This window comes from Streptopelia decaocto (genome assembly GCF_964273445.1).
Source record: "Streptopelia decaocto genome assembly, chromosome: 2".
Taxonomy (NCBI): domain Eukaryota; kingdom Metazoa; phylum Chordata; class Aves; order Columbiformes; family Columbidae; genus Streptopelia; species Streptopelia decaocto.
Genome location: NC_138655.1, coordinates 132,042,602 through 132,056,624, shown reverse-complemented (window position 1 = coordinate 132,056,624; position 14,023 = coordinate 132,042,602). Strand labels below are relative to the sequence as shown.

At 36.0% G+C, this 14,023-nt stretch overlaps 1 protein-coding gene across 2 annotated transcripts in view; it reads right to left on the bottom strand.

Moving 5' to 3' along the window:
• The window catches only part of SNX13 (sorting nexin 13), a 68,912-nt gene that overhangs the window by 20,245 nt on the left and 34,644 nt on the right, over positions 1-14,023 (bottom strand). For both annotated transcript variants that reach the window (XM_082045712.1, XM_082045711.1), the window contains exons 6-16: positions 13,490-13,611; positions 13,233-13,334; positions 12,537-12,625; positions 12,036-12,119; positions 9,495-9,633; positions 8,940-9,028; positions 7,701-7,800; positions 6,530-6,723; positions 4,400-4,504; positions 3,080-3,212; positions 2,319-2,356 (exon numbers count right to left, since the gene is read on the bottom strand). In XM_082045712.1, the coding sequence (XP_081901838.1) occupies positions 2,319-2,356; positions 3,080-3,212; positions 4,400-4,504; positions 6,530-6,723; positions 7,701-7,800; positions 8,940-9,028; positions 9,495-9,633; positions 12,036-12,119; positions 12,537-12,625; positions 13,233-13,334; positions 13,490-13,611 (1,195 nt within the window). The remainder of the gene's footprint in view (positions 1-2,318; positions 2,357-3,079; positions 3,213-4,399; positions 4,505-6,529; positions 6,724-7,700; positions 7,801-8,939; positions 9,029-9,494; positions 9,634-12,035; positions 12,120-12,536; positions 12,626-13,232; positions 13,335-13,489; positions 13,612-14,023) is intronic.

Genomic DNA, 14,023 nt, shown 5'->3' with positions numbered 1-14,023 from the left:
GAGTTGTCATATGCAGATACAGGAGCTGGACTTGATGATCCTTGTGGGTCCCTTCCAACTCAAGACATTCTGTACATGTCAATCAAGTTTCCAAACTGTTCAGTTTCCTTGAACTTAAATCAATCTTATGTGATAAAACATAGGTTGTACTTGAAAACATAAATTATTCAAGACTCTGCTCTTGCCTCTTCTTCACCTGAATCTTTCTCATCTCCACGATGCCCCAACATAATATTCCACTCCTCCCTTCTCAAGCTCTCTAGAGGGAACAACTCTTCTCTGCCTCAATCACCTCAATCAGTCTCTGCCTAAATATCCACCATGGAAGGTGAGGGGAATAACCTTTCTGTTATAAAGTCTAGATACTGACTAAATGGCATTGTTAAAAAGCTCTGAACGCACTAACTATGCTTTAACATGTATTGAAGCAAGGTGTCTCCTAAATACCTTATGAAACAGTTTGTAGACTTATAGCACAAAGTCCCAGTTTAAAAAAAGGCAGAAGAAAGAAGTCTGTTCAGGGAATCTGTTCTGCCACCACATGCTATAGTGCTAAAAGCTTATGTCTGTTCCATGGTAGAACTAATGAAATCACGCAAAAATATTTTGTGAGCAAACATCATCTTTTCCTCAACGATTCTCAAATCTATAAGTTACTGGATGCTGAAGACTACTCTGGTAGAGTATTGCCATCAGCTGACTGTTCCTATTGTCTTCATTAGACATTTGCTTTTGGTCACTGTTGGATACAGGGCTTGACATTCTCTGACCTAGTCCATTCTTAAGCAACTCACCCATGGACAGCAATAACCCTGTGCAGTGTTCTCTATACTGCAGTGTCTAAATTTAAGAGCAGAATATCACCTGACACTGACCAACAGCAGGAATTTGTGGAAGCTTGGATAAGTGCTTGATATTCTGAGAGCTCTAGGATTTGATTATCAGTAAAGTGGAAGGGATATTATTAAAGAAGACAGGTAACAGTCAATTGCTCTAATATTTTGTTTGCTATGAAATACTGACATTAAACTGTTATATTTTCTAAAAGGCATCATTATTTCTTGTTTTCCTGCCTCTAATTCCACTCTGACAGTTCAGTTTTCTCTTTGATAACTGAATGGGGTTCAAGCTGACATACTAATGACTGTCAGAAGATCAACCCTGTCATTTCTGCTGCCATTCAAGGTCTTGGATATGTAACACCTGTGTAACTACTATTTACTCAATGCAAAAGCAATATGTATAGCTCACATTATGGATCCATTTAGATGAAATCTGCAAGAGTCTATAAATATTCTATACCCCCAAAATACACCCTACCGGTTTAATATAGTAGATCAATGTATCAAATTAAAAGGCAGAAATTAAGATATATCTGTAAAGTAACTTTTCCTCAAAATAGTTTTGAGTCTCTCTTCCATATAATCTTAAAACACATTCTTACAGTGAGAGTATAAACTGCAAGCAATGTATTTTATAATAGAAACTTGAGGAAATACTCAACTGCTGTGGCAAGGCATTATGCAGCCACAATTAATAACAGTAAATGAAATGGTTAAAACTTGAACAGATAAAACCCAGACAGTTGGCATTTAATATGATCAAATATCTTTGACTTTAGGTGTATTCGTTGGAACAGAAGTTAATTAAAAAGCAAAAATATCACACCACAACCCAGTGTTATTTAATGCACAGTCATTAGCTACAAGTACAGAATTTCCCTGACCTTTGAAGTAGCCTCTCCAAGGTCTATTTTTCTTCATGCAACTGACTAACACAAGGGACCTCAACTATGTGTACAGAAATTTACACTTGACATGGATTTCAGCCAGGAAAAACTCATCTACCAGTATTCAAACACCTGTAAAAGCACTGAAAACCCTGAACAATATGGACTACAGAAAGCAAAAAGTTTTTTTGCATAAACACAGTTTTATTACACATTTCTGCTAGATTCTTCCTCACTCTCTACAAAAATAGTGCATGTAGTATTCTAATAACTCCAAATTATGTGTATTTATAAAACCAAACAGGGGTAACAAAAAGTATGCCTTGCATAAATTAACTCTAGATTATTACTGTTTCTGTGAAAAACAATTACAAATTTCATTAAACAAGGGGGAAAGTCAAAAGGGAGTTTTAACTTACAGATTAATGGATGTCTTACGTGTGCTTCAATTTGATTCCAGAACTTTTTCAGAAATTAAACTGTACTGAAATAAAACCTCTATGTTACATAATTTCAACTATTTTTATCATGCTTTGCCCAGTGTTGAGGAGAAAAAGTAATAATAATTAAAAAAAATCCAAGCACTTACCAGATTTATGCTGCCAGTTGGAGACCCATTAAAAGATTCTGGAAACAGTGAGGAAGGGGAAAGGAAAAAACAGGTAAGAAATTTTTTCCAATGTAGGGCCACACAAGAAATAAAAATGCAAATACAAACTATCATGGAAAATAACAGAGACTGTGGCACTGGGCAAAATGTTACACCCAACACATAAGCACTTCAAGTTCCCAATGAGGACACGTAAAGAAAAATGTATGTAAGTTTATGCAACTACAGACATGAAATAACACTCCAGAGAACATTCCTTTTTAAGCTTCATGAAATTGCTTCATTAAGGAGTCAGCTGAATAGTTAAACAATTTCCATTAGATTCGTACTCCAGTTAACAAGAAGAAAGATTTTAATTGCCTTAAAAAGCCACATCTCCTACATACTCTGAATTTCTATTTCCAGGTGAAGAATATAATTATGTATTAAAACAACCCAGCATGTTGAAGAACCTCAAAAAAATCAGAATGAAACAGTCACCTCCTTATTTTAGCAAAACACTTGTTGCCAAGACGTGAGAAAAAATTTACATGAGATGAATAAAGTTACTACATAAAAAACTATTTGACTCCCTAAACACTTTACAAAAAAGCACAAAGAGAAAATGTTAATTTAAACATCAAAGATATTACAGGAACTTTTTTATTTCTCAAAAACGGTGTGGATAATTGTCTTATTTTTATTTTAAAGCAGAAAAAACACTGGATCCAGGAAATCCACCTTACAGGTATGCAGCTCACCTCCTTCACCATCATCCGATCCTCTGAAACTGGGATCCTTCAGCATATCCAGCTCAGCTAACATACGTATATACAACACATTCTGTTTGAACGAAGGGTAGAATCTTTCATCTCGCAGCATTAATTCATACACCTTATTGAAATAAAAATGCCCACCTTAGCAATACTTATTACATTTTTTAATAAATCAGACAAGCTTTCATAAATTATACTTGACCAACACCTATCTGTGTATCCTATAGTGTGTTTCTGGGTTTTAAAGGAAATGTGAATCTGCGAAATTTCAACTCGTGCTTACTCTTAATGGAAAAGTTATGAGGACTAATTGTGCCAGAAGTATAAAAATACTTCTCTAACTAGTGAGACATGCACACATGGGAAGAGAAGCAGCATGTTAGCTGTAAATATTTCCTTCCTCTCCTCTTAACCCTTCCAATTGCACTATAAACATATTTGGTCTCTACACATTTCACAATAGGTTCTCTATCAGTCCTTCCTTGTTCAAAAACTATAAACGTGGACCTGCAAACACTTAGGGGGAGAGGTGAAAAGAAAGAAAGGAAGGGAGAAAAGATACCACATACTACTTTCCTGAAAATTTCCAGTTCAGCCAATACAGTATAACCCTAACTCACGAAGATTCAACCACACCATCTCAAAAAGTTACCTATATAGCCTATACAGTGACAGTATATACACATACACGCATTTATCTGTAGTGCGAATTAATTCATACTAATTTTTAGCATGAAAGAGAACATTAAGTTTATGACCTAAAATAAAAATCTCTCAGACTGGGTACATAATTTACTGCCAGAATACTAATAATTCACCTTTTTTTTTAATATATATATTGGACTTGTGTGATAAAGTCTATGTATGCAGTTAGTAAAAAGTCTGGTTTATCTTCAGTACTTTCTGCTTCTGAGTGCCACACTGTGCAGGCTTGAAGAAACAGAACAGTCAAAATAACTTCTGGAAATACATACAGAATTTAACACGGTAACATGATTACATCCACCTTTAAAAAAGAGAGCTAAAATTGGACCAAAATTGTATCACTTAGTTATTCTACATAGGCACGTTTTCGCAAACTGGTCCATAAACAAAAATAATGATCCCATAAATTCTAAATTGTGCTTTGTAATTAATTTCAAAACAGACACCTACTCTTTCTGTCTATAGCTAAGCAGTTGGAAAATGGTAAAACAGGTTTTAGGGTTCAGATATACGAGTTCCTCCTTTTCCAATAGCTGTAGTGACAGTTAATACTCTATAGCATTAACAGTTCTTATGAAATACAAGATGAATACAGTATACCTTTCTCTGAATGTCATCAAAGATTTCAGGTGTTGGATCCTCATGGTTCAGTGTTTCTGCCAGTTTTGCTACTAAGTTGTCATCAATATTAACTCTCGGAGATGCCTGTGATAAAGATCTAAATCAACTTTTGCAGCATAAAAATAAGAAAGCTTCTATTTTCACAAATAAAATCCAATACAATTCTGCAATTACCTAAATAAACTAAATTTCTTCTTGATGAGTATCTCTAGAATCATCTAGAACACACGAGAGGATAATCAGATCACCTCCTCCCCGCAAAATGAAGTTCAGAGTTTGTAGTAAAACTGAGAAGTTTCAGGACTAAACACTAAGAATCACCTCAAAAACAATTTATGCACTTTATATTGAAGCAATATCTAACCCAGATTTACTCAGACTTAAAACCAGATTTTATTTATTTATGAGGAGAAAAATCAAGATTCAGAAATGAAGAATGAGCTGGTAAGAAAGTCAATGGAAGTTCTGAAGCATTTGAGGAAAGGGTAACAGTTTGTCAATTCTGTCAACTTCCAGAGAGATTGCCAGTAGCTGTATGCAGACTTTATCACAGCTACCAGCATCCTAACTACATCAGCCATCAGATTCCTAGTCATCCCTTGGTATGACATATTTCAACCACCCTTTTAGATGGGCCCAAGTTCACACATTTTCCCCATTTTCAGTAACAGAGATGGGGATCCAGCACCGAACCAAATCCCACATCACTTGCTCTACTAAGCACAGCTTAGAGGCTGTATTTCTTGGCTTTGGAACAGCTCTGGTGTTAGGTGGCTTCTGACTTCAACCTGGTGAGCATTCAGTCAACTCAAAAACCCATCAGAGCAAGCTCTGCACAATCTAAAAACCACGTCACTAGACTACTGAGGTGGAAAAACAAACTGAAGGAAACTATACGGAAAGAGCAGTGTCCTGTAGGCAATCCAGGAGACTCCTGGAATACACTGAAGATAACTTCTTGAGCCAGGTAACAGACAGACCTACCAGAGGGAATGCGGTACTGGGCCTGTTGGTCACCAACACCAGTCAGCTAATCAGTGACATCAAGACTGGTGGCAGCCTGGGCCGCAGTGATCATGCACTGGTGGAGTTTGCAGTCCTTAGGGATACACATCAGGCAAAGAGTACAATCAGAATGCTGAATTTCAGGAAAGCCAAATTCCAGCTCTTCAAGGAGCTGGTCAATAAAACGCCCTGGGAAACTGCCCTCTGGCACAAGGGAGCAGAACAGAGCTGGCAGATCTTCAAGGATTCTTTCCATTGAGCACAAGAGCTCTTGACCCCCAGGTGTAAGAAATCAGGTAAGCAGGGCAAGAGGCCAGCATGGCTGAGTTGAGACCTGCTGGTCAAACTAAAGGGCAAAAAGGGAATGCAAGAGGCAGTGGCAGCAGGGACAGGTATCCTGGGAAGAGTACAGGGACACCGCCCGGTTGCGCAGAGGTGGGGTCAGTATGGGCATGGTACACCTGGAGCTGAACTCGGCAAGAGATCCAAAGAATAACAAGAAGAGCTTCTACAGATAAGTCAGACAGAAAAGGAAGGTCAAAGAAAGTGTACCGCCCAAAGAACAAGACTGGCAAACTGGAAACAAAGGCCAAGGAGAAGGCTGAACTACTCAACGACTTCTTTGCCTCAGTCTTCACTGGCAAGCTCTCTTCCCACACTGCTTGAGTAGATGGACCGCAAGATGGGTTGCATCTTTCTGCAAACATTTCTTTTTGGGGCTAGGGAGACACATGTGGGGATGCTGACAGAGGACAGAGTAAGAAGAAGTGAAAGGGGAAAGGACAGCATACAAAGGGAGAGAATTTTTTATTCTGTCTTCATATTTGCTCTAGCTTTTCTCCATTCTAGAAAGTCAGCTTCTACAGAACACATTTCACAGGAAAGTCAGTACCAGAGCCTTTTTAAATGGGGAGGAGAAGAGGGAGACGTTTTCTTAGTGCTTGACATAAGGAGAGAGAAGATACACAAGTAATAGCTTTAATGTCAACTTGTAAACAACTTGTGCTACACTATATCCATTTCATATTGTTGTAGCCATAACTAATAAAGAAGCATCTGTACAAAGAATAAATTCCAAACAACGCAGAAATAAGTTATTCCTACCTTTTCTGATAAATATTGCTCATAAACTCCAAATGCAGCTGCTCTTAATAGCCCCTTGGTTTGATTAGTCTGATGTTTTCCATCTTTCTGTCGGCTTTGAAGTACCTCCAGCTGTTGCTGTGCTGTCACTCTGTATCCTTCCACTGTCATCCAGAAAAACAGATGTGCTTGGCCACCAGTCTGCTGCATGTAATCTACAGAAAACAGCCACCAAACAACCATAGTTATTGTTGTGCATCTTAGAATAAGAACTCTCTGTGATGTTAACCATATATGGAACTCCAGGATCCGGTTATACATCTGGAACACTTATAATCTATAGCTGAAAAATAAAAAGTGCTATACACATAGTGGCAATAATCAGTAAACAAAACTGGGAGCAAAGTCCAGGAACTAAGGACTGAGTCCTAAAATGCACATGTAAAAAGTGAATCCACCTTTACTGGTGTGGATGTAACCGGCTTGTACAGCATGATACGAGAGGAACTTCAAACTGGAATTCTAACAAATCATGTGCATTTAACTGCATCAATAGGACTATCACCACCACCAAACAAATCTACATTCTTAATAATGACCATCAGCAGCCCAATTAATTTACAGAAGAGAATAAAGCATTAGAAAGTATTAAAAATTAATTACACAACTTTAATCCACCTATCAATTTTTTAATTATATAATAAACCTAAAATAGTACATAAATTACTGCTGTATTAAATAGAAAGTCTTCAGTAGCCTTGTAATCCTCTAAACTTCAGCCTAACATCTATAGTCATTAGTTCCATTAGCTTCAGTGAGACCAGCAAAAGACTAACAATTGCAATAAGTTTCAGTGTAATTCCAGTTATAAACCTCTAAGCAATTCTTGCAATGATTCTGTTCTAAACAGAACAAACTTGTTAAGTGACAGACCAATAATCATTGCAAGAACAGTCTTACAAAGAGATCAGTATTAAAACAAGCTTGAGACAAGCTTTTGGAAGTACTGAGTACCATGTTCTGAACAGTTAATTACAGACCAATTTGCCAAAAAGGTTTTGGTTCCCTCTGGCAAGGGGTTTATACACATTTAGCTCTCAGTAGACACCTATATTTAGCAATTTCAACTGTACAGCCCTGTGAGTCAGCATATTCTTTATAAATAAAAAAGATCAGATAAGTTAACACTCACCCATAAAAAACTGTAGTGCAACATTGTCTACCAGAATATGGTCCAGAGGGACTGTGCAAAGTTTTCCAAAGTTTGCTGCCAGTTTCACAGTATCTATTTCCTGTAAGACACAGTTCAGCAAGTTCACAGGCCTTATTTTTTTTTATTAGCTTTTAAAACTCCTCCTTACCAGAAAGCAGATGTAATAGAAAGTAAATTACATTACAGATAATAAGGCAGCCTCTCAATGATTAGTTATTTTCACAGTCACTAATAAGTGAAGATCTACATCATAAGCTCATGGTCTCATAACTACTTGCCTTCAACACAGATGATCTCTGCGACATAGGAAGCTGGCTTTTAACACTGTCATTCATGTAACACTATACAGGTCAAATTAACACCAAAATCCCCACCAACAGCAGCAGTGGCATGAAAATGAATTCACAAGATGAACTAATTTCAGAATTTGATGGGATGCGGGTCACCACAACTTAAATTCATCTCTGCCCAACTTTCTTCTGCTAATATGACATATCTTGGTCTTACAGTATTGCTTCCAGGTCCAGCTGTAGAATACTTGAAATTTTAAAAGTAGGCACAAGATTACATAATCTTGGAGACACATCTAGGTCCAATTAAGAGAGTTAAGAAACTAAGCAAAGTCAAACATACTGACTCTGTCAGCCTCAAAATATGTAAAACAAAATATAAAAAAAAGTAATAACGTGAGGTTCTTAAATTTAACATCCAGTTTGCCTCAGGCTTTTTGTTGAACTAAAGAGGCAAATATGTCTGACAAAAGGCAATACACTGGGTGTACAAGGCATTGCAAAATATTCAGCAAGTGGTGCCCTTATCCACAAGAGATCTTGCCAAATACTAAGCTTGAAGCACATAAGGTATACACTGGAGCAGCAAAACAGAACTGGATCTAGGTATATAAACCAAAAGATGCTTTGCATCTATGTAACATTTTGGTTTAACTCCTGTATTAAGAAGATAAGAGTAGTTTTAAGATATACTGACATACCTAAACTCCTAAAGCCAGAATCAAAAAAACTCAAAACGTGAACCTTTAGAAATTATTTCTATACTTAAACTGCAAATTCAAGACTAACTTCACTTCTATAATGCATTCCTATAACTGCATACTTCCGGTAGCGTTTCAAAATGCGAGAATTAAAAAGCGAGACCAAACTAGTAAGTCATCTGCAACTTCACTCTTTCAGAATTAAAAAAAAAATATAAACCACTTACTTTTCCTGACTGCAACCTCTGAATTCTTGAATCACATACTTTAATAACATATAATAAACTGTTTATTTGATTTTTTATAGTGTTGATATCTGAAAGCAAAACCAAAGAGGATTAGCAATGCAGATAAGTAAATACATTCTTGTTTCAAAATGTTCTAAAATGTAACACAAAAAGTGACATACCACATACAAAACATATCAGCTTTGAAAACAAGGGTTTTTTTCAGTTTAAATACCTTACTGATAAAAGTGAACAAGAAAAAAGATTTTTCTTCTTTGTTTTCCAAAATAACTGTTAACTGACTATCCATTAATATGTAAAGTATTACTGAAATTCAGAACTGCCAGTCAGACAACGTTTCAATCCAGTGGAAGTATACATACCTAACCAATTTGTCTACAATTAAAAAAAAAAAAAAAAAAAAACCACACACCAACAAAACCAACCTATGAAGATTCAAGTTTTAACACTTCTGTTTTATACTATGCTGCACCAGTTTTTATTTCCTAAATTGTTTTAATATGCATTTCATATTTTGCACAATACAGCACTAACCATCTCCTGCTGTATCTAGAGATCGAAGATATTGCAGTTCTTCACTTGCTTTATCTTTCACTGCTTCCAATTCTCCTATATTATCGCTTAATTTAATAATATTCATAAAGGCCTCATAGTTACAGTTGGAATCACGAATCTGAAACAAAGTTTTACAATGTGAAAAACACAAAACAGGTAAAAGCACATGACACGACTCTTCATTAATTATTTTGATACAGCACCACAAAGTGGCATTTTGAAAACACTCTGATGCTTCTAAACATTCTTTTTGATGCTAAAATTTTACATGGACTGAGAAAGGTGATGCATGCATACAGTCAAAACCTATTTCACACCATCATTTTCTGTTTTGATTAAGTACAAAGACACATGGAAAGTGCCTTAACATCCTTAGCGAAGATCTTGTCCAAAACCCAATTAACCTTCCTCTGCTATTAACCAGCTCCTTAGCTAAGTAGGCAGAAACTGGTGAAATCACTGAAGAGATTCCCTGCAAGAGTACATGCTCCCAGTGTAATGGCTTCTTAAGATACAGGATTACAAAAAGAATTAAACTATTTCACAATGTAACCTTAACCTACTGGGGGGAAAAACAAAATAGGAAATGGCTGAATTAATATAATGTCTGAAACACTAATTCAGATACCCCTGTAACTACTATTAAGCTATTTCAATACATCCTATTTTCCTACTATTGGCATAGGGTAAACCTGCTCTGGAGACCCAAAGGACTTTATACAAGTGAAGGAAGCCTGCTGTGCTGCTGAGATCCTGGACACTGTGCTGTGAACGCAGCACGAAGCTCAGGGGAAGGCTGGCGGCTTCACAGCATGGGCACCCAGGGGCAGAGGGTTCAGTTCTAACACTGCCCTTGCGATCCCAAACTGAAAATAGTCACTCCACCCACATCCTTCATAAACGCTCACTGTGATATGGAAATGTAATACTCAGTCTGCACCGCAGAAGTGCACTCACATAAGCTGTGCGAGCAGGGAGAAAAGAGTGGATATTCTTTAATGGAAAATCTACCTAGAAATCTGCTTTAAAGAAAGTAAGAGTACAAGCAACACTTGACCGTCAGACATTTTGTGAATATGTGAATTTCACAGCAAAGAGACAAGTTTGGATTAACTTCTAATTTTATATTGAAGCTTCCTAATTTATTGCAAGAAAATTAGTATTAAACTAAGGCGTTCCTAGAAACATGGAATTAAACTTCTCATATTCAGAAATCCATTTTTTTCATTCAAATCTGATTTTATGTCAAAGATTCTAAAAGGAACCAGAATTTGAGTCACCTCTACTTATTACTTTAATTCATGCAACAATCTTCATTTCATAAGTCTTGTATTAAGTTTTTGAAAGCATTTACTCTTCCTTATTTTTACTGCAGCACATTTACTTCCTCATCTCAGAAAGCAATTATGAATATTAATATTTGGGACACCACCATTATAACAGAAAGCTTTATAAAAACCACAGAACTCTATCTTTGGATGCAGCCGGGGGCAGTGCTCAGTAAATAAAGAACAAGGCCAAGTTACAAATAAAGAACATGTGTGGGAGGAAAGGGGAAACAAAAATTGAAAAGCTTGGTCCATACAAGCAGCAATACTTTTTCATTTTAAAGCTAGATTCCTGTAAGAAAAGCTGCATGGAAACTTTTACATAAAGTAGAGGTGACTGGAGTGCACAAAACATTGTACGCATACACCTGAATTCATTCCACAGATCAGAATTTTTACTGTGAACTCTTCAGGGTGCATTCAGCATAGTACTTGAATGCACCTTCTAAGACGAAAATGTAGAGAGAATGTGGAGAAAGGAAAAAGCAAGCACACAAACAACAACAAAAACTCAAACCCTGACTCATGACCTACAAAAGATAATCAACTGTAAGAGTAAGTTTCAACTGGCTTTGCAAAAAAATCAATAACATTAAAGTGTGAATGTTCTGTTTCTGTTAATTTTACTACATATATTTCTTTAAAAATTGTCCGTTTTGTTTTGTTTTTTAAGATGCATTAGAAAGATATTGAAGACTTTGTTTCTTCCCACTCAGCTAAATTATTAAGGGTTACTACAAATATCCCTAAAGAAAACACACCTTTCCAGAGGCAAAAAGAAGATTAAAAAAACCCTCATTACTTGTCATCCTGGAGGTCTCTTAAGCTTTAAAGGACACACTTAAAAAAAGGAGTCAAGGAAAAAAACCAACGACTTTGAAGGTTACTGCCATACTTTCCACACAGCTAAGTGAAAGCCAGAACACTCCACGTTACACTTTGCCATACATCTGTCCTCAGTCAGTCAAGATTTGCCAAAAAACAGAGAGAGTACAGATAATACAGATAGTGTGCGTGTATGTACCTGTGTGTGTAAATACATATATAGAAAAAAATTCAGTACAACACCTATAGGTTCACCATCTCTGCCAATATACCCACTGGTATAACTTTTCTACCAGACACCTGTCTGCCATGATTACAGGAAACACAAGTAAAGCTTGTTTTAAATTTTAAACATTATAAATCTTACCATCCATATGACATACTGATTAATATAATCAGGATCACTGAGCTGGTTTATTAATGGAAGAAGAATTCCTCGGGAGAGGATTTCCTGAAAAACAAAATAGAATAAACCATTTTAATACATGTATTCATAAAGCTAATATAACTGCAACAATTTAAAAATAATTGTGTAAAGCCTAAATAAAAAACGTGTAATTACAGAAAACATTCAGTAGGCACTACTGCATTCCCTTCCAATTAACACTAGAAGATGTTAATATCAAGAAAAACAACAACCATTTTGTCATGCTTTTCTAACGTTGCTAGAGCTAAAAGAAACTTCAAAAACATTTCACACAAACTGTTCTTTGCTATTAAAAACTTTTCAAGACTGAACTGTATTTAAAATCATCTAATACTTAACTTGGTCCGTTTTACAAAACAAAATAAGAAGAACAGCTCAGATATAAAATTTCTGATGGCATTAAACCAAAGAATTGGGATGGTTTTTAGAGTCTGTACTTACCCTGACAAAGTATCGCATGATCTTGTTCTGGAAGTCTCCAGGAGGTAGCAATATATACAGTAAAACCTCACACAGATCCCTTAGGAATCCTACAGAGGGAGAACAAAACAAACAACAAAGAAATACTCAGCACAAATATATATTGCCTTATTACATATCTTATATCATAAAAACCAAGAGATAAATCCTTAAAATGAAATTCAAATATGCAGTCATATACATCCTTACAGTCCAAGCATCCCAATAACACCTTTCAAACTGAATATAAGCAGCACAGATATAAACCAAAGTGAGACAGATCTAGAGTTTCAAAACCAAGACAAAAGAAAGCCAAATTCCAAGAATCAAAAAATTAAGTCCAACACATAAAGGGTTTTTTTTTTTCCCCTCCTTGACACTTTGCCCAAAAACGTAAACTGATTTTTTCAATTAAGGCTATGGAGCAGTGATAACAAAGGCAGCCCTAACAAAAAGTAATAAGAATCTGTGAAACCACCCCCTGCCTCCCAGAAAACATAATTCTACCTTAAAATTGTTCCAATGAAAAGAGAAATAGCTATATATACACATAAAGATAGTATTGCTTTGAAAGTCATATGCTACAATTTCAGTATATTTCATACTGTTAACAGGACTGTTAGTATTTTAATTTAGTCTGCTATACTAAAATAACTTCAGAGGATAATATTGAGAGACCTTCTTCATCTTTGGGAGAAGTGCAGACTAGGTCACGACAGACTTCTTTTTCCATTTCAACTTCAACCTCAAAGAATGTATCTACAAGTTCCTCAGCTTGGTCTATACAAAAGAAAATAAAAAGAAACATACTTTTCTGTAAAGATCAGAAACTTGAGAGTAAGCTTGAATTATAAAATAAAGCTAACTATATTCCATGCAAGAAGATACCTGGCTACTCGGATCCAAAGCAAAAAGTATTTAACTCATTACATTACCTTTCATCTGATCACCTTTCTCTGCTATTCTTTGCTGAGCTTTTCTGAAAACTCGAAGATGAGTGCCAAAGTCATCAACAAGTCGTGTAGTGAAATAAGGCTGCCAGTCTATTTCCTTTGACCTATCAGAAAAGGGCATCGATGAGAATGAATTATTTTATCCTGAATACAAAGAACAATAATACATTTCTACTTCTCCTTCAGCCCTGCCAAGAGCCATACTGATACCAAACATGGAAAAACAAATAACTAAATCAGTCTCCTAATCGCCTATTCACTGAATACAAATAAAATATTGTAAAACACCACTCTTGCACCACATTAATATTTATGCTTGATTTACTTTAAGGTAAACATTCATATCTGGAAATAGTGTTCAGATTCACTATATTGTCAAATATCTGTGAAAAACCCTGATATACACAGCCTACTAACATCTACAACCTAAAACTAAAATACTCCTCAGTCATCCTTTCTATCATTTTGGGAGGCACCTAAACAAAATAATTGTCCTCTGAAAATTCTTCTCAGCTG